A 21,102-nucleotide genomic window follows, 5' to 3' on the forward strand; every position below is an offset into this window, starting at 1 on the left:
TAAGCAAGCTCTCACCTTTGGCACTGCCCACAGCTGTCAGCCCCTCCAAGCTCTGACACAGCTGGGCACCACCATCGCTGCCGTGAGAACGCACACTGCTCACGTGTGTCCTGTTTGCAGGCAACTTGCTAATGATTGGAAAGAACACAGGTGGTGCCTGCAGGGGATGAAATCACAAAGGTTATTAACCTCCTTCCTTGTTTTACGTACCTCCTTCACCCCAGTCAGTCTATTTCATTACTTCTCTGTCCTTTGTTTAATTCCTACTTGTATTTCTGGGTCAAATTATTTCAGAGTCCAAGTTTTTATGTAGGCATTTCTCTTATAAAATTAAAAATAATCTCATTAGTTTACTCAGCATATATTAGAGTGCCTCCAAGGTGCCAAGTACTGTTCTCCACGCTGGGCTGCAGACCTGAACAGTCTATATAACTGTGCTATTCCCTGCAGTCCACTGATTGGTTCTTCTTCCCTCCCTACACGCAGGTCCTGTCTGGATGTGCCATCATTGTCCGAGGGCAGCCTCGTGGTGGGCCCCCTCCTGAGAGACAGATCAACCTTAGCAACATTCGAGCTGGAAACCTCGCCCGCCGGGCAGCTGCCACCCAACCGGATGCAAAAGATACGCCAGACGAGGTAAGTTCTTCCCAAGGCCTCCCTGAGGCTGTGGGCCCAGGTGGAAGCCATCTTCTTGACTGATGCAAGATTGGTCCACTCTCTTTTCTGTGTCTTTGGAGTGTTTTTCTGTCACAGGACTGAAGACCTTGAACAGAGCCACAGTGTCTTTCATGGGCTTATGTACGTTCAGTGCCCTTGGCAGTAATCCCAGTCTTGGCTGTCTCTCATGCCTTTTCCCTTACGCTTAGCACCTCTTCCGGTTTGTCGGGGGTGTCCCTCCTCCATTTCTTGGAAAAGGTTAGAACGTTTCGTAGATAGTCTTTGCCATTGGCGGTTGGCATTGGTTTTGGCAGAGCTCTTTTATTAATTTATGTTTGAGTTCTCCATTCACATTCACAATTCAGAACAGTGTCAGTGAAAAGTCGATTTCTTCTTCCCAAGGACTACTGATGTTACTAGTGCTTTGTGTCTCCTTTTGTTTTTTTGAATAGTCGCACACTCTGAAGCCTGTGCTTTATTACAGATTGTTAACCGGAGATCCATATACCCCTAGAGGCACTGGAACTCCATAAAGTTGTTTGCAAAATTTTGTGTAAACATGCGTTTTAAAGGAAGGGAGCTTTTATCAGTTTTTCAGGACAACTTGTGGCTCAGTACTAGCCAAGAGCCATTGTGTTATAGTGATTTGAGAGACTCCTGAGCTTTTTGCTCCACTGTCCCCTCCTTACCCCTGTCGTCCTCCCCCCCTACCCATGCCTACCCACCGAGCCATGCTTGTGGTCTGCCGTGGGCTCCTTCAGGTCTTGCCTCTCCAGGAGCTGTTATGAGTCCTAATTTGGCATGCGTTAGTGTTCTTTCTTGGTTCCTATATTTTGAAAGAGTAGCCCCTGTCTCTTCTTTAATTGTGCTTTGGCTATCAAAAATGAAATTTCTGAATTCTTTTTTTTTTTTTTAATTGAGATGTGGGGAGGCAGAGAGACAGACTCTTGCATGTGTTCCGACCAGGATTTACCTGGCAAGACCCCAACTGGGTGATACTCTGCCCATCTGGGACTGCTGCTCTGTTGCTCAGCAACTGAGCTATTTTAGCACCTGAGGTGAGGCCATGGTGCCATCCTCAGCACTTGGGGCAACTTGCTCAAACCATTTGAGCCATGGCTATAGGAGAGGAAGAGAGAGAATGAGAGAGAGAAGGGGGAAGAGAAGGGGGAAGGGTGGAGAAGCAGATGGTCACTTCTCCTCTGTGTCCTGATCAGAAATCAAACCCAGGACTTCCACACGCTGGCCGATGCTCTACCACTGAGCCAACTGTCCAGGGCCCTAGATTCTAATTATTTGTCCTTTGCCCCAACTTAATGATGTTGGGCAAGTTGGTACTTCAGCTTTCCTCTGCTATTTCCTGACATAGAAGTGAAGAAGAAAAAGCAGCTCATGGGGACCTTTTATTTAGGGAAAACATTTATTTTCCCTAAATAATAACATTATAGTTATTTTTCACCTATAATAGAGGGCATTTTGTTTGAATTAAGAAGGTAATGAAACAATGTTAGAGAAAATAGGGAAAGTCACTCCAAATTTTGCTTTCAACAGCAATCACTGAGATTCTTGGGATGGCAACTAAATAGATCAGATCTTTTCCATTGTTCCTTTTAATGAGCACAAGTATTGGTAATAATATGTAATAGTGAAGTGCTTAGCACATGCTTTATAAAGTACTTAGTGATTAGTTGTGGTAATCACTAGTGTTACTTGTTAATTTCCACTGTTACAAACACTCCTGGTACTGTTAGACCAAGCACTGAAGATTAAATCCCTCTCAGTACTTTTCGAATTTGGGGTGCTAAGTGCTTTTCTTGACCAACACTTTGAATAGTTCTTCCCTTTCATTTGTATGTTGTATAACAGCCTGACTGCTTCTGAGAGAAGAGAATGTTGACCCTGGGTGGCTGGAGCTGATCAAGTTCATTTCCGCAGAAGGAAGAAGCTGTGTAGCCTGTAGGAAAGGGGTTTTAATTTCCTGTTTTGTGCATAAGAATCTAGGGCAGAGAAATGCAAGGCCAGTTGGAGCTTGTTCTAAATTATCTGAACTGTATCCTATGTAACAGTATAATCAAGTCTTAGCAGAACTAGCCGAGGTGGAAGAGAACCACATAATCTGATCCTGGCTCCACATAATCTGATCCCAGCTCTGTTATAGTATTACATATTTATACAGTCTGGTGCTGTTTGTTTCTTCCAGAGCAATTCATCGTCACTGAGTTTCTCCTAGTAACTCTTCAGAGTCCTCTGTGACTTGAAGTATTTGATAGCTTTAGATTTCACCCTTTCTCAGCTACATCACCATTTCTCCATCCTAATAATCCAGTTTCTCCTCGTCCTACTGTGATCTGGTGCCCCCGCCCCACACTCCCACACACACCATGCCCTGGAAGCTGCTCTGGCTCATGTTAGCAGTGACTCAAATCAGAAATCTGAGCCCTGGCCAGGTAGCTCAGTTGGTTAGAGCAGGGGTCGGGAACCTGTGGCTCGCGAGCCAGATGTGGCTCTTTTGATGGCTGCATCTGGCTCGCAGACAAATCTTTAATAAAAAAAAATGTTAAAAATATAAAACATTCTCATGTATTACAATCCATTCATTTCTTACTGCTCATATTCATGGTTGCGGGTGGCTGGAGCCAATCACAACCATCCTCCGAGACAACACCAAATTTTTATTGGATAATGTGTAATGTACATGGGTCGATGTATGGCTCTTACGAAATTACAGTTTAAAATATGTGGCGTTCACCCGACCAGGCAGTGGCGCAGTGGCGTCGGACTGGGATGCCGAGGACCCAGGTTTGAGACCCCGAGATCGCCAGCTTGAGTGCAGGCTCATCTGGTTTGAGCAAAAGCTCACCAGCTTGGACCCAAGGTCGCTGGCTTGAGCAAGGGGTTACTCAGTCTGCTGAAGGCCTGCGGTCAAGGCACATATGGGAGGGCAATCAATGAACAACTAAGGTGTCGCAATGCGCAATGAGAAACTGATGATTGATGCTTCTCATCTCTCCGTTCCTGTCTATCCCTCTCTCTGACTCTCTGTAAAACAAACAAACAAAATATGTGGCGTTCATGGCTCTCTCAGCCAAAAAGGTTCCAGATCCCTGGGTTAGAGGATTGTCCTGATACACCAACGTTGCAGGTTTGATCCCTAATCTAGCCACATACAAAAATCAAGCAGTAAATGCATAAATAAGTAGAACAACAAATCGATGTTTCTCCCCTCCCTCCTTCTCTCCCTCTCTCTCTCTCTCTCTCTCTCTCTCTAAAATCAATAAATTAAAAATTAAAAGCAGGCCAGAAACTTGATTGCCCTTGCTCTTGTTTCAACCATTACTATCCCCCAACATCTAGGCCTTTATCAAGACCTAAAGACTCTGCCTCCTTAAAACTTCTTCTCTAACCTTGAGACTTCATTACTACTCCTGTTGTTCTTTGTGCAACTCTGATTGTATGCCTAGAATATTTTTCATTTTAAAATCATTTTTATTTTTCAATTGGAGTTGACATACATTATTTTATTAGCTTCAGATGTACACCGCTGATTAGACATTACAGAACTTACTGATTATCCTGATAAATCTTGCACCATCTGACACCATACATAGATTTTAGAATATTATTGACTATTTTCCCTTTTACATTCCCATGACTATTCTTTAACAATCAATTTGTACTTCTTGACTCCTTCACCTCTTCATCCATCCTCCTAAGTCCCCTCCCATCTGGCAGCCATCAAAATGTTCTCTGTATCTACGAGTCTGTTTCGGTTCTGCTTTTTTTTTTATTCAATTATTGGTATGTATTTTTTGCAATTTTATTCATATTAATTTTTTAATTGATTTTTTTTTTCGAGAGGAAGGGGAGAGAGAGAGAGAACGAGAAACAACAATTTGTTTTTCCACTTATTGATGTATTCATTGGTTGGTTCTTGTATTTTATTTTGTTCTGTTCTTTCATTTGGGACATGCTTGTTTGTCTCATTCTGGCAGCCTCCTTGTGTTATTTCTCTGTATCAGGTAGAGCTGCTTCGTCTCTCAGAGTGGCCTGTAGGGTCCAGTGGCACAGCGTCCCTGGTCGTTCAAGCTGGACACTCAAGGTGCATCCCCCCATGTGGGCTGAGTACATCCTTCTGGTGCTGTTGGCACATCAGTGGGAGAGATTTACCCCCAGGCCGATCAGCTGTTAAGGACCAGCTGTGACTACCCACCTGTCTCCAACCACCACGGAAGATCAGCTGTACAGGGCCCCATCCCACAGAGCAGGACTCACTTCAGCATGCCTGTGCTGCGCACTGCGTCCTCCCTTGAATGTGTGGCTTGTGGAGGTGGTTGGGTGGTGTTGCTTCGACGTGGTCTGAAGCTGTCCACTGGGTGTGCTGGCTCTGGGGCCTCTGGAGGTGCAGGCCAAGGTCAGCTGCTGCCTGTATTCTGCTTAGGGCACCGGCATGGACTACAAAGCGAAGTGCAGGTGGCTGCTACTTGTGCTGTGCTTGAGGTGCCCAGGCAAGGCCAAGCTGCAAACCAAGGCCAGCTGCGGCTAATCCTGGGCCTCTGGCCATCTAGCCAGAGGTATGGGGCATGCTGAGGCCAGGTTCTGCTTTTTTGAGTCTCTCAAATTGAACCAAGCCAAGCCATTCATATGGAAAAGCCACTGGAAACAGCTTGGGTGGGCCTGGAAGTTGGGTAGTGTGAGGTCTCAGAGTGACCAAAGATGAGGCGGGGAAAGCAGTGTGAGCCAGGTTGATGGAGTCTCAGATATGACACCCACCTGCAGGCTGTGTGGCAGGGAGGGCTCAGCAAAGGAATGATGGCCTCTGCCTGCACTTCTGTCTGGGAGCTTCCCCCTCAGCTGTCACTCTGATGTCGGACAATTCAGTTCCTCCCTGTGTGTCTCTGGTGCCTTTCAAGCTGCTGCCCCAGCACCAGAGCTCAGAGGGAGTGAGTCTGAGTAAGTCTGTGCATGGGTTCTTTAAGAGAAACTGCCTGGGGTCAGTAGCCCTCCATCTCCCTCAGCCTCCTGCTGGATTTTATAGAATTTATGGGACTGTCTCTTCCTGGCCCTGGAACCCTGGGCTGGGGTCCTGGTATGGAGCTGTGACCACTTGCTACTCAGGGGGGACCTCTTCAGCCGAGATATTCCTCCTGATTTTTATCTGCCACACATGGGTGTGGGACCAGCACCTTCCTATCAGTCTCAATGTGGCTTCCCTAGTTGTAGGACTTCCATTCAGCCAGATCTCAGGCGATTCTGAATGATGGTTGTTCTGTAGTTTAGTTGTAATTTTGATGTGGTTGTGGGAAGAGGTGAGTACTGCATTTACCTCTACCTCCATCTTGATTGGAAGCCCTGAAATAGTGAAATAATAGTCTCTTTACCTTTATTCTCCTTCTAATTCTATATGCTCACAGATCGTTTTGAAACATACTTTTGTTTACTCCCTCGCTCAGTGTTATTCCTGGACACTTCAGTGATTCCCCATTACCCTTGTGACAATCTAAATGCTTTAGTATGGGATTCAAGCCCATTTGTGATTTGACTCTTGGTCTCTTGCTGACTCTACTTTGGGATGCTAAGTTCCAGCCATGCTGAAAGTGTTAATAGCAGTTTAAGTCTTGCTTGTGCCTTGGCTTATGCTCCTCCTTCTCCATCCGTGTGCGGGAGAACACCTATTCTCTCTAAGATTCAGCCTTCCGAGAAGTCACTCCTGATACCGCCTTTCATCACTGTGTTTTTGAGCTGTCGTTGCATTCATCAGTTTTCAGTCCACGTTGTATGTATTGTTTATGTAGGCTCCTTGAGAGGAGGGACCAGATCTCATCACATGCCTAGTCAGTGCCTGATGCGTGGCAGGTCTGCAGCGAATGCCCATTTACGTGCATGATGAGGAAAGAACCCGAGTGTCTCTTTTGAGGGAATCAGTGGATTGTGTAATTGGCGCTACCTTTGTCTCTGGCTTACCGTTGCTTTAGAACATGTTGCCTAATATTCCCACATTCAAACAGAGTCGAGGATGTTGTTGCTCACTTGCTTTCCTTTGTTTCACTTCTCAAGTATCAGTCACTATTCTTCTCTGCTTTCCCTCATGATATCTTTTTTCAAAGAAACTCCGCTCTCTCCTAAGTCACGTGGCAATAAAAGCTCCACAGCATGTCCCCAGCCGTCCCTGCCCTGTTCTCAGGCTAATCCCCAGTGTTGCCTAGCTACTCTAGGCTGCCTAGATACTGCGTTGATGGGCACTGTAGGAGTTATAGATTTATTTCCCACAGGTTTATTGAGCTCCTCTTATGTGTGGAGCTCTGTTGATTCTTGAAAAATATAGAAATAAATGTCTTAGTCCTGTGTTCAGTGGAGCTTTTGAGAATTGGGGTGTTGGGGACACAGGGGTTAGTTACATATACAGGTGATACAGTGGGATGGTTAGAAGAGAAGAAGAGACAAAACTACTTAGGTGGAGCTCTGGGACATCATTTGAACAGACCACATTGTTCCTACTGGTAGACCTTACTGGACCTTATTTGATAAATACTTTGAGCAAATTTCTCTATACTTGTCTCTCAGAGTTAGTTGTTCTGGGAGGCTCTGTTGGGACAGCCTTCTCTGTTGGGTCGCCTTTGCTGGCTGTCCTCTGTATGGAGGCTTTTACAAAGATTCTCTCCCGGAGTGCTTTGTTGCCCTGTGAGGAGTGAGGTGGTCAGTCCCTTTCCTCATTCTCCCAGTTGCCTTGCTTTGTATGATACCATGTCCAGTTGATGAATTTGCTCAACCCTGAGTGGAATACAACTTGAGAAGTCTGGTTTAAGAAAGGATGATCATAAAATCTAGATGGTTTTTCTTATAGGATCAAGCATATGTTCTCTTCAAGACCTCCAGTGTGACTTTTTCCTATAGCCCGGTGACTGACCAACTGTAAAATGCAAGGTCCTTAGAGAAGAGTGCTCCTTCAGCAAGCTTTAAAAGCTTTCGGTACTTCTGCCTAGTTGGTAGAGATATTGGAGGTTTCCCCACAAGAGCTAGATCAGGGGTCCCCAAACTTTTTACACAGGGGGCCAGTTCACTGTCCCTCAGACCATTGGAGGGCCGGACTATAAAAAAAACTATGAACAAATCCCTATGCACACTGCACATATCTTATTATAAAGTAAAAAAACAAAACAGGAACAAATACAATATTTAAAATAAAGAACAAGTAAATTAAAATCAATAAACCAGTATTTCAATGGGAACTATGGGCCTGCTTTTGGCTAATGAGATGGTCAGTGTGCTCCTCTCACTGACCACCAATGAAAGAGGTGCCCCTTCCGGAAGTGCGGTGGGGGCCGGATAAATGGCCTCAGGGGGCTGCATGCGGGCCGTAGTTTGGGGACCCCAGTCTTGGCCTCTTTTAGGAGTGTTTGTCTTTTCAGAGTTTTTCCAAGTGTTTAGGTAGGTAGTGTGTTGCTGAATTTTAGATATTAATGTGGCCCTCAAAACTAGATTCTAGGCCCTGGCCGGTTGGCTCAGTGGTAGAGCATTGGCCTGGCGTGCGGGGGACCCGGGTTCGATTCCCGGCCAGGGCACATAGGAGAAGCGCCCATTTGCTTCTCCACACCCCCCTCCTTCCTCTCTGTCTCTCTCTTCCCCTCCCGCAGCCAAGGCTCCATTGGAGCAAAGATGGCCCGGGAGCTGGGGATGGCTCCTTGGCCTCTGCCCCAGGCGCTAGAGTGGCTCTGGTTGCGGCAGAGCGACGCCCCGGAGGGGCAGAGCATCGCCCCCTGGTGGGCAGAGCATCGCCCCTTGGTGGGCATGCCGGGTGGATCCCGGTCAGGCGCATGCGGGAGTCTGTCTGACTGTCTCTCCCCGTTTCCAGCTTCAGAAAAATGCAAAAAAAAAGGAAAAAAAAAAAAAAAAAAAAAAGAAAAAAAAAAACAACTAGATTCTAAGCATGAAATTCATAGTTGAAGATTTTTTTAGAGTAAGTGGATCACTAAGTTCATACAAATGGTAGGGGTTTATGTTATTCAAGTCAGTTGTGTGTTTCTGGGATTGGTTGATAATTTGGCCCATTTATCAGTCATCAGGCTGTTTGGTTATAGGTATTGGTTTTCATCGTTAGGAGTGGGGAAAGGGATACAAATGAGACATGGAATATGGTGAGCTCTATATTGCCATTGAATGATTGGCTCTTTTGCTTGGTGCTTTGAGGACAGAGAATTAGATGACTGAGCGTAAGCTTTTGTGTCTTCAAGAGCATTTACTCAGGATCAATTCTTTCTAGAACCATCCACAGTTGATTTACAGAACTGGACTGGTTTTGTGATTACTAGCCCAACTGGTTGCTTGGCTTCTGGTTTCTGGGAAGTCATCTGCACGTTTTTTTTTTCTAGGAAAGCTTGTAGATTACCCTGTAGAATACTCATGGGCTGAAAGGTCAGCAGAGGGTTTCTTTTCAGGCCAAGCATGGACTGTTGTTGCTTTAGGTGTGGGGCCTGAGTTCTGTGGCTCCACAAGATTACAGTAGACAAGGTTTGCCTGTTGTATACCACTCTTCTCTTGTGTACTTTGCACCCTTTCTGTACATGAGCTCCTGCTGATCATATACTCCTTGAATGTTTACACCCTCCTTCCTCATTTCTGTTCTAAGGGAACTTGGGGCAGCGAGCTGGGTCCAGACTTTCAGTCCAAGTGCCTGTGGCTGCTGACTGTGACAGGGCTCCCTTTTGTCTGTACTGTCTTCGAAGTGATGGGTTGCGGATGGGCCAGACCCATTCCTTTGCACAGTATTATGATCACACGCAGACTCACTCTACTTCCCATTGTGTAGATGTATAACTCACTCATTGTGTCAGTGCCTTTAATGGGTAACTTCTTGTGTCATTGTCACAATACACAGGGTGACCAGGACCTATCACTGTGTCTTCCCCAAGATTCTGGGACCTATAGCTTCAGAATAGAGCAGTAGAAGATGAGGAGACATTTTGGGGAGACTAGTTCTTGCCATTCTCAACTCTGTTGGCTGTTCTGGTGGAGGAAGTGACATAAGCAAGGCCTTTAGGGACACACTCTGACACAGTCATAGCACTGGAACCTTATCCCTACTTCGACAGTGCCTTGAACTGGTCTCAGGCTAGTTTAATACTCAGTGAAAGTGCTTCATAAACTGTGGAGAGATGAACAAATGGAGGTCGTAGTTGTTATTTATAACTTCCCTTTGGTTGGGTGACTGGAGCCTGGACTTCCCACCCTTGAGTGGGTTTATAAATATAAAGCATTTGGAGTAGTGGCCGGCACGTGGTAAGTGCTATAAAATTAATGGCAATTATTATTCACAAAGTAAGCGATAGCTCTGAATAGACAGTGATGGGGGAAAAGTACTACTGCCAGCCTCTGGCAGACCTGGAGGCCTGATTTTAGGGCTGGTGCCAGTTAACCAGCTGTTAGACTCCCCTTCACGAGCTCCCTGGGTGTGCGGTCCGTGTTGTGTGCATTTCATTTTTGTATTCTCCCAGCGCAGGGCCAGGGTATTGAAGAAATGAGCCGGAATGCGGATTGTGGTGGGGAACTGGGCAGTTCTCATGTGACACATTTGTTTTGTCTCTCAGCCCTGGGCATTTCCTGCTCGAGAGTTTCTACGAAAGAAGCTGATTGGGAAGGAAGTATGTTTCACGATAGAAAACAAGATTCCCCAGGGACGAGAGTACGGCATGATCTACCTTGGAAAAGGTGAGTAGCAAGGAGGAAAGGACTCATTTCTCTTCTCTCTGAATCTAACGGTCCTCGGATTAGTTTTCATCTGGGGGAAGGCCGATGTGAGGGACAACTGGCTGTTGATGTAGTTGGACGTGCGAGTTCACGCCACAGAGGGGCAGAGGAGTTCCCTGATGTTCCCGGTTCTTGTTCACTCCCGTGCCTGCTTCCTGGCTTGCATTAGGTGTGTTTTGTACAACATTGCATTTTTCCCTGTATTTAGGCCCTCAGCCTGTGGAACCTAATGGCTGTGTGCTTCTAGGTCACAGTGCTAATTGAATTCCTATAGATTTCCAATTGCATCTTCTATTCCCTTTATCTATCTTGTGGTTTTTCTTCTGCTCACGGGGACTCCCTTTAGGAAAGGAAGATTTGTTTAGGGCTGTTGGTTTTTGTAAGCCACATATTTTGCAACTGAATGGGAAGAGCACAGGTTTTGGAGTTGTATACTGGGTGAGAATCCTGGCCCTCCTCTCTTAGACTTGTACCTAATCCTTAACTTTTCCAAGCCCATTTATTTTATTGAAAGAGTTTAAAGACATGATATATGTAAAGCACCCAACTCTGGCACAGGGTATGTATATATTCAATAAATACATTTGTTTAGGTGCACACATATACCAGTTCAGTTTAGCTAGGCCAGGTGAGTCATGGGATATTAGGGATTCTGGTCTTTTGGATTAGGTAGAGGGACAGAAAGATAGTGGAATAGAGTACAGAAAGATAGTGGAATAGAGTTTGAACAAACGTCGGACATTGAAAGACTTGGTAGAATGCCCTCTGTAAAGCGCAAAACAGTTGTGTTCATCTGGAATTATTTTAGTAGTAGATATTTTTAAATTTCCTGTGATTATTTTGATAAAACAATCTTTCAGCTGAGTAGTTAGATTGTCTATTTGACTTGGGGTAGTCAGTGCTAGAAGTCAGCAGGCAAGGTAGAATGACAAAGCTAACATCGTTTTAAGATTCTGATTTTAATTGTAGAGGTCTTAGGTAAGTAAGTTGGTCATGGCGTTGGAGGTGTCTTGTTGAATTTACTCAGTAGAGAAACACTGAGCTATCTGCTTTTTGATTGGATCAGAAATTGTAGTTATATATGGAATCTTGAAGAGAAATAGACAAATTTTCCTTTTATACTTAATTCTAGTAATGTAGTAGGAAACAGAACACTGAAGCGTTATTATTGGATGGTTACTGGTTACAAAGAATGTAATACAAATAGAATTGCATTATCTTCAAAATGGAATTGTTCAAGGATTTCATTACCTAACATAATTGCAATTCGATAATAGCTGGTAAAATCTTCTGTTAGCCTGAAAGAGACCTCACTGTGGAAAAAGATATATCTATAATATAAAGAGCCAATGTTTAAGAGTTTATTTAAATAATGCTGGTTCTCAGTTAAATGCTCAAATTGTTTCTGTTAAGAGAATCTGACACTTAAGTAATCTTTAGTGTTTTTTAAATTTTATTTTTAATCCTTAAAAATTTACTTATTGATTTGAGAGGAGCGAGGAGGAAACTGACTTGCTTTTCCATTCATTCATGCACTCATTGGTTGACTCTTGTATGTGCCCTGACTGGGGACTGAACTCGCAACCTTGGCATATTGGGATGACACTCCAGCCAACTGAGTTACTTAGGTCAGTTTATTTTTTAACTGACCCAGATTACAAACTAGATAGAATTTAGTTAACATGCTAATGTTTAGAATACAACCTGGCACATAGAATTTGATCAGTAAATATGTACTGAAAGAATGATTGAGAATGACCTGCATCTTTGAGTTTTAAAGTCTTAAATAAATGACTTAAGGTTTAATATTTTCATTCAGATACTTTAACCCTTTGAGTAGTATGAACGTTCATGTACGTTCTTATGCCTCCTGACCATCCAGAGTATAATTGTACAAAAATTTTTATTTTAAAAATGTGTAAGGCAACATAAAAAAAAAAGGCAAATGTATGTTCTTATTTGCATAAATTGGTTATCAAACAAACATGATTTTAAGTTAATAAAACTGTAACTGGAATTAATTCCATTTTTTGAAAAAACTCACTTGTAGGGGTCAGCAAGCATGAAAAAAACTCACTACTCAAAGGGTTAACCAACTTTCAGTGCCATTCTAATGAAAGGAAGCAGTGGCTTAGGTCGTTAATTAGTGTGCATATATTAGTTTGTGACTATTCCTTTTATGGTGGGGGAGAAGGGTAGAATTTTGAGAAATTGTGGTTAACCTAGAACTTACTAAAAAAAGAGATGATTAGTCTTTTGACTTTTGGAGAAAATAGTCACGTACCTGCTCTTGGTGCCATTCCCATTGTGACTTGATCAGATTCATAACTTGGTAAGTAATAAGCCAGAAAACCAGATGCATACCCTACATGTTCCCTGTTTCAGTATTCTGTTCACCACTGTTGGCTCCTTTGGAAGGCTGGCCCAGAGAAATGCATTCTTCTCCCTTTGAAGGAGCAGTCAGAACTACATTTTTAGAAGTGGGCCTGCTGACAGCCATTATCACAGTGCTCTGTGCTCAGAAAGTGTCCACTGGGTGTGCTGTTGATTGGCTGGTTTTATGGCCACTTACTTTGTGTGTACCTGGGCTTCGTTCTTTTCACCCCCTGATGTCTTGGCCCCTTACTGCTCAACTTTCCCTTTATTTGTTGAATCCTTCCTTTTGACTTTTCATTCTTTGTGTTCCTGTTGTTTTGAAAGAACCAATGTAATATTTACTAATGTCAGATGGCTGTGTGTGTCTGGCCTTAGCAGTAACCTCAGTGGAAAGGCTCTTGTGATCCTTGCTCAGCCTCAGAACCTGAGCATCCTTTGTATAAATATCCTTCATCCTAACTTATCTTGGGAAGAAAAGAGGCTTACAGTTTGTGCAGAAATTGGGGCATGCTAATGGTAAGGCATGTAGGATGGGATTGGGATGGTGTGTATACTTGTGTTTGCTTGCACAAGTCATTGTGTTGTGTACCGAATATAAATCTTACAGAATTGTATTCTGCGCTCACATTACCACTCGGCTAGACTGCTGTTCCGTTTATCTAGGAGCCTGTTCTCTGCCATATTAAACATTTTTATGTGGTGATTCCCTCATAGATGTCTTCCTTTATCGTTTTGGCTGACAAGCAGAGATTTAAGAGAATACATGGAGCCTAAAAGCTTTTTCAGTAGCATGGAAATACAATTAATGTTCCAAGTACCCGGGTAAAACCTAATCAAGTTGGGTTTTATGTTTAACTTCCTTTTACTTGTCTGCTCTGAAGGCTGCTGTGTGAAATTAGAAAGCTAGACCCCTTTCCCTGAGTTTGTTAGAGCAGGAGAGTCTTTGTCAAACTGTGTAGCTTGGCTTGGGATCCTGTTGGAGCAAAGAATAGGACATTTTGTGAGGAATTGGACTTCCTGGCATAAAATGTAATTAATAGACAACCCTAAACAAATTGTATGGACTTGTCTAATTGTATGGAATATGTTTTTAATTCCTATGTGCTCGGCTGCTTACAGACATTATTGTTTAATTCGCACAAGAACCCATCTAGGCAGGTGCTCGCCTCACTATATAGAGGAGTGAATTGAGGCGGAGAGACCTTGTCTGTGGTACCGAGCAGCAGAGCGTGTGTCCCGCCGTCCTCTGCTCCGGAGGTTTGCTCTGCCTGCACCCCAGGCTGGTGTTACCTCGCTGTCCAGTCAGTCTCTGGTAGCTTAGGAGACTGCCTGTGGCTCGGGAGATACACAAGACAGTTGAAACAAAGTCTTGAGAAAATGAGTTATAGACTTTTGGGTTGTAGAATTTAGATATTTTGGGAGAAAAGGTTTCCTGGAAGACTCAGCACTACACTGCCGCTTGGTCCGATTCTCTGGCAACGTCATTTTTCCGGAAGAGACAGGGTGAAAGCGTGCTCTGCTTGAGCTCTGTTGTTGTTGGAGGCAGATTTGAATCTTGTGTTTAACTCTTTTTTTCTCCTCAGATACCAATGGGGAAAACATTGCAGAGTCTCTGGTTGCAGAGGGCTTGGCCACCCGGAGAGAAGGCATGAGAGCTAATAAGTAAGCCTGCATTACTCTTCTGATCCTCTGGCTGCTTCTGCTGCATTGCGAGGGCTGGGGTTGCGCAGGGAGGCTGGGTAGTCCACGCTATGTCGGCTGCGCTGCGTTTCCATTGCTGCCCCTGCCATTGTGTCGGTATCCTCTGTGCTCTGGCTTCTAGGACATTTTCCTGCCCTGATTGGATTATTCTGAGCCAGTAGATTACTCACCATTCCTCAGTGACATTTGATATGTGTAACTCCTTAAAAAAACAGACTTTGAGACAAGCTGCTCTATTCTTATCAGAAGAGTCAATAGGCTATGTCTTAAGTCATAGGTATTCAGTTCTAGAGCATTTATGCATATGTCCCAAATGGTTATTGAGTGCTTTCCATGTGCCAGGCTGGACACTGAGACTACAGCCGTGAATAAACATACTTAGCTTCTGCTAACATTTTAATGGGGAGACAGACAAACCAGTAAACAAATAGGTATATAACATACCATGTGCGAGGAGTAAATGCAGTGGAAAATAAAGTGGAGAGAGTAAATAGAATTCAAAGCAGAATCTCCTGCTTAGAATCTAGTTAAATTGATAAAGGCTCAATGCTTCTGTTGTAAAATCAGGGAAATTTTCTCTCTCTCCATAGCCTTTGAAGTCTGTTTTGGTTTATGGAGCTGTAGGTACTTAATAAGTAGTAGGTAAAAATGTATTGGTTTAGCTAATGGCAGTGTGAACTTACTAGAAATGAGTGGTGTATATGTAGACTTTATAGCAGATGTATCATGTTCAAGTTCACCAGTGTTGGCTCTCAGTAGGATGGATTGCAGCTGGCTTTAATTAACACTTTAGTCTCTGAAAAGTGATAAGCTACATCAGTAATTTGGAGGCTAAAGATGCTGTTTACATCATTAAGTCCTTGCTCTATTATGTGACTGTTGTCACTTTAGAAAAGGGTTGGGATAAGTATTTGCATGGACTGTACTAATGATGGAGGCGGGCATCTTCCTGCCTTCTTGGGGCCACTCATTCATCATGACCTTCTGTGGTTCTTTCTGACTTCACAGAATCATTTGCTGGGAATTTGTTGAATTAAGACATTAGTCTTAGGTGGTGTTTTGGAAGCATGCCGTAGTTGTATCTTAAGGACAATTGCTGGCATGATGACTGTTGCATTGTTTTTTTTTTTTAAGAATCCAATTTGCAACCAGAATGAGGCATTTTTCAAAAGCCCATAGTGATGTTTTATCATCTCAACAAAGAAATCTCCCCTGGTGTATAAATCTTTTTTTTTTTCTCTCAAGTTGTCTTGACTTAAAGCTTCCTTTCCTGAGTTTCTATGTTTGCTTCTTCCTCATAAGCTACAAATTTTCATTTGAGTTCTGGCTGTAATTTTGGATCCTGAGGATGTAATGGCCTTTTTTTCTTTTTTTTTTTGGTGGGGGTAAGGTACTGAAGACTTCTGGTTTGAGAAATTGTAGGGCCGGGCTTCCTGCTGAGATATCCCTGCTGACCCAGGTGGGAACTTCCATTCATGCCTGCAGCCGTCCATGGGCCAGGCACTGAGACGTGGGGAGGCCACGCAGCTCCCTGCCTTTGCTCAGAAACGTGTGAGAGAAGAGCAGCGCCATCTGGTTTTGTTTGTTTGTTTATCTGCTGACATTCTGGCTGCTCTTGCACGGAGTGTGCTTGCCTGCCTGCTGAAGGAGGAATCTTCCATTTTCAAACTGCTTTTGCTTAGCTGGCCAGACTGAATGTGTAAGTAGTTTTAGGGTGACATTTTCTGCCATAACCGTATTTGCTCTGCATTCCCCAGCCCTGTTTCGTGGACAGCAGGGAGGAAGCGTGTTCTTAGTCAGTTTCCCTGCAGAGCGCCCTACTGCGCTCTTCCTGGATTTCAGTTCCCGAGTCTGGGACAGTTAAATAGAGCTGTGCCCCTGGAGCGGCTTCCCTCTGAGCCACCAGCTTGTCTTGTCATCACTGATGGTGGCAGTACTGAGATGTGTGTTCTTGGATCTTCTCATTAAATGCGCTTACAATTGAATCTGTTTGAGGCAACAAATCTGAAATCCTGAAGTTGCACTCATGCTGGTTTTCTGGTTATAGGCTTGGGTCTGAAGCTGTTGCTCTTGAATAAATGCTTTGGTCTTTTCAGGCGGAGAAGATGCTGAAGAAACGGAGTCAGAGAAGAGCCTGGTCTTCCTGTTGAGCTCACTAACCAGGCGTGTTTATTTTTTATGCCCCAGTCCTGAGCAGAACCGGCTTTTGGAGTGTGAGGAGCAAGCAAAGGCCGCTAAGAAAGGGATGTGGAGCGAGGGGAACAGCTCCCATACTATCCGGGACCTCAAGTACACCATTGAGAACCCACGGCACTTTGTGGACTCACACCACCAGAAGCCTGTCAACGGTGAGGCTGGAGGGCAAAGACAGATGCGACTTGGGGTGATTTCTCTCTGTTTGCTCACAAAGCTTCTTGAGGTTTATAAAACCTAATTACTTATTTTGTATCCAAGAGAAGTTATTAAGGGTAAAACAACAGTGTGGTATTTTGGAAGGAAACTTGATCCAGTTCCTATGGGTCACATCAGATGTATTCTGCAGACCTTAGTCCTTTGCCTGGTACAGGGTAGTAAATTGCTGGTATTTTTGCACATTAGGGAGCTTCCTATTTTCTGAAGGATGGCTACTCACATACCACCCTTGATACTGAGGTAGAAATTATATCTAAACACGCACACACGAACATAATATAGTTCTGGTGCTGTTTACTTGTTAACAGCGATTGAGTATGATAACATTGCCAATTCTGAATTGTTATTTTTGCTAGGCACCTGGTACTGAGGTGAGTAACTAACCTTAATGAAAACAAAACTTAGTTGTGAGGCCCTGGCCGGTTGGCTCAGCGGTAGAGCGTCGGCCTGGCGTGCGGGGGACCCGGGTTCGATTCCCGGCCAGGCCACATAGGAGAAGCGCCCATTTGCTTCTCCAACCCCCCCCTTTTGCAGCCAAGGCTCCATTGGAGCAGAGATGGCCCGGGTGCTGGGGATAGCTCCTTGGCCTCTGCCCCAGGCACTAGAGTGGCTCTGGTCGCGGCAGAGCGATGCCCCGGAGGGGCAGAGCATCGCCCCCTGGTGGGCAGAGCGTCGCCCCTGGTGGGCATGCCGGGTGGATCCCGGTCGGGCACATGCGGGAGTCTGTCTGACTGTCTCTCCCCGTTTCCAGCTTCAGAAAAATAAAACAAACAAACAAACAAAAAACCCCCACAAACTTAGTTGTGAGCCATGAGGTCCCAGAGGGGTCAGAGGACACAGAAGTCACTCTGATCTGCACTCCCCTGGGGGTTGTTGTGGGCAGGTCTATTGTGTGAATGTTTGTGATCTGCTGGCACTTGATCATTTCTCAGAGGGAGGCTCTCCCGAGAGTCCTGTCAGAGGGCCTGTGTTCAGGCAGTTTTGGTTGGGTGTTGTGTATCCCCGGCATGTGTTTTGCTAATGACTTAGCTGTTTCTTCTGTCACACAGCTATCATCGAGCACGTGCGGGATGGCAGTGTGGTCAGGGCCCTGCTCCTTCCTGATTACTACCTGGTTACTGTCATGCTGTCGGGGATCAAGGTCAGACCATACACTGGGCTATGGGGTGGATTTGGGGTTTGCTTAAGTATTCTGTCATAGGTAGATTTTTTTACTTGGGGTCTTTGGACTTACTGTTTCTTCTTAGTATGGGCCATTAGCATTGGCTAGAATACTTTAAGCGTTGCAGTGGGATAATTCTAGTTAGATCAAATAAGATTTTTTAACTTTTAAGTATCCACGGTCTTTTTGGAGTAGGCTGTATGGAGAAATTGTTGAAACCCAGTAGTGGGAGATGGGAGGCTCTGAAGTTTGCTGAGTTTGGCTGGTCTTAATGTAAAGTACACATTTTGATTAAAAAAAAATAACACCGAGAATTTAATGCTAGACACTGGTGAATATTTGGGGGGCAAGGAGTCATTTTCAACTGTAATTAAAGTTATTTTCCGCTTGATAACATTAGTTTTATTTGCCTTCGCACTAAGTCTGAGATGACGCTATTTCCAGTTACTTTTTACCAGGATGTTTTAAAAAGTATTAGAAGACCTGCCCTGAGACCTTCCCCAGCGTAGCCTTTCTGGCTTGTGCTTTTCGGGTGGTTTAGCACGGGGCGAGTGTCGAGCACCCACGTGTAGGTTGTGTTACTCACTCCCTTCCTTTGCTGCAGTGCCCGACTTTTCGACGGGAAGCTGATGGCAGTGAAACACCAGAGCCTTTTGCTGCAGAAGCCAAATTTTTCACCGAGTCCCGACTGCTTCAGAGAGATGTTCAGATCATCCTGGAGAGCTGCCACAACCAGAACATTCTGGGCACCATCCTTCATCCGGTGAGTGTGCCATGCAGACCGGGCTGCGTGGTGGTGGGGTCCATCGCGGTTTGGTTTGGTGAGCTGTAGTGTACTTAATTTTGAGCCATTAAATATCTTGGCATATTATCTCTTACTGGTTTTTGAGGTGTTTTCAAGGGAGATGTCACTTATCTGGTAGAACTGGACAAATCTTTGCGACTTCTCACTTTTAGAAAATTAATCTCAAATGTTACAGGGTGTCTAAGGGGAAGAAGAACTCGATCCCTTTTTTCCTCAAGTGTTGGTCCTGGAGATTGTGCACAGGCAAGGTGGGAGGTTACCCTATGGTTAGAAGGGGCAGTGCAATCTGCAGAATAGGAGAGGCGAGTTTGTATAGGGCTAGAAGTTACCCGTTTGGAGTGTTGGTAGAACTCTGATGAGGAAATCTTTCTATGGAAAAATTATTTTGTCTGTGCCAGGCTTTACCTATTTTCCTCCTAACTCTGCTTTTGAGCAAGAAATAGGTTCTTTGTGTGCTGGCTCTTGATGAGTTGTACCTTATTGTATCCTTTGATAGGTGGGTTATTCTTAGATAGGAAATAACCTTGTTTTTTTAACACCTGAGTTTAGGGCCTTTCATTATTGTAACCTATACCCAACACAGAGTAACTACTGTTACTTGTTCTTTGGCTGGAGAATTCTTCCACCTCGGCAGTTGTGAGGCTGGGTGGTTTGGAATATGCCAAGGTCATGTCTGTTTCTTCTGGAGTGCTAGCTGCCTGCCCGTGCCGGGCCAGATGGCTCTGTGTCATAGCAGAATGTGAATTGTAATTCATTGGGCCAAATGCAGCTTAAGTTATTTCCTTATTCAGCACCTTCTTCAGCTCTCCCTTTATGAAAAGGGGAGTAAGTGCTGATCTTAGGGAAGGAAGAAATAATAAGGTGTAATCTTTACTAAAGATTAACATCCTCCTCTGCCTACAAGAAGAGCTATTGAAATGTCAATTCCATTCAATGCCACTAACATTTATCCTATTCCTATTACGCGAGAGTTACTGGGCTGGGTGTTGTGAGGATATGAACCCAAGGTTGTTGAGAGGAGTGTCTGTCTTAGGGCTGGTTTCTTTGGTTTCTTAAAGAGAGAAATGACTTTTGTTTTTTTTTAAATGAACTGCAGACTAGATTGTGACTTTGTTAATTGTGTCAGAGGTCTAGAGAAATGATTCTTCTGTCATAGACTGTTATCCTTGCCTGTTTTCTCATGTGCCTTGTTTTTCAGAATGGCAACATCACAGAGCTGCTTCTGAAGGAAGGTTTTGCACGCTGTGTGGACTGGTCAATCGCAGTGTACACCCGGGGTGCAGAAAAGCTGAGGGCAGCTGAGAGGTAAGGTCTGCCAGGGAACCTTCCCAGCCAATGATCTTGTTAAGGATCTTTAAGGAAAGAAATTTAGTGATCCCTCAGCCAGCCATCTACTACATCTGTGTCTGTTTTATTTCAGCAAAGGGCTAGGGAAATTCCAAGAGAGGCTGGGATCTCATAGAGGACTTGTAAGTCTTCAAGTTTAGTCGAAACCAATGCTGTGTAGTAAGGACCTAGATTTTTACTCAGACATTATTCTTCACCTAATGTGCTTTTTAAATGTTTTCAGGTCACTTTTTTTTTTTTTTTTTCTAAAGCTTCTCAAATTCCAGGTTTCAAGCATTTGGGATGAAATAAATTTGAGGTTCATTTGAGGACAGTGAAATCGCTTACCACCTACTCCCAAACAAGCAGGCTGGAGGCAAGGATATTGATAGAAAGATAGTCTGTGGGCCCATTCAGTACTGTTGTGAGGCCTAATGCCCTCATTTATTTAAAAATATGTTTTAACTGTTAAATACTAATGCAACTGTGAGGTGTTGTCGACATATGTTTAGCTAGATTCAGATATAGAAATAACTTATTTTCAGAAAAACGATAGTGGATATTTCAAAGATTGGTGGTGATTTTAAGTGTCAGGGCCAAGTGTTTCCAGGTGTAGTTGAACCTCATGGAAGAAAACGAAGCAGGTAACAAGAGTAAATGAATAGAGATGATTAGTTCTGGAAGTCACAGCCACCACCTCCTAGGGTACATTAAGCAGACTACTGACCGCTGACGATGATGTTCCACTCTAGAGGCTGGTTGTACGTCTCATTTCATAATCGTAAAATTATACTGGTGTCGCTAACATTACGTTTTTGCCTCTGAGGCACAGCTAAGAGATATGCAAGAACATGAATTGAATGGCTATAATTTTCTTCCTTTCTTCTAAGTCTTTTGCATCCTTATACACCTGTGAGCAGGA

General features: G+C 44.1%; 1 protein-coding gene across 1 annotated transcript in view; it reads left to right on the top strand.

Moving 5' to 3' along the window:
- SND1 (staphylococcal nuclease and tudor domain containing 1) overlaps nt 1-21,102 on the top strand; it is a 444,392-nt gene that overhangs the window by 24,512 nt on the left and 398,778 nt on the right. Inside the window, exons 2-8 of the mRNA XM_066362596.1 lie at nt 487-636; nt 10,239-10,359; nt 14,358-14,436; nt 16,663-16,823; nt 17,937-18,028; nt 18,654-18,812; nt 20,053-20,159. Of these exons, the coding sequence (XP_066218693.1) occupies nt 487-636; nt 10,239-10,359; nt 14,358-14,436; nt 16,663-16,823; nt 17,937-18,028; nt 18,654-18,812; nt 20,053-20,159 (869 nt within the window). The remainder of the gene's footprint in view (nt 1-486; nt 637-10,238; nt 10,360-14,357; nt 14,437-16,662; nt 16,824-17,936; nt 18,029-18,653; nt 18,813-20,052; nt 20,160-21,102) is intronic.

This window comes from Saccopteryx leptura, chromosome 2, assembly GCF_036850995.1.
Source record: "Saccopteryx leptura isolate mSacLep1 chromosome 2, mSacLep1_pri_phased_curated, whole genome shotgun sequence".
NCBI classification, from domain to species: Eukaryota; Metazoa; Chordata; class Mammalia; order Chiroptera; family Emballonuridae; genus Saccopteryx; species Saccopteryx leptura.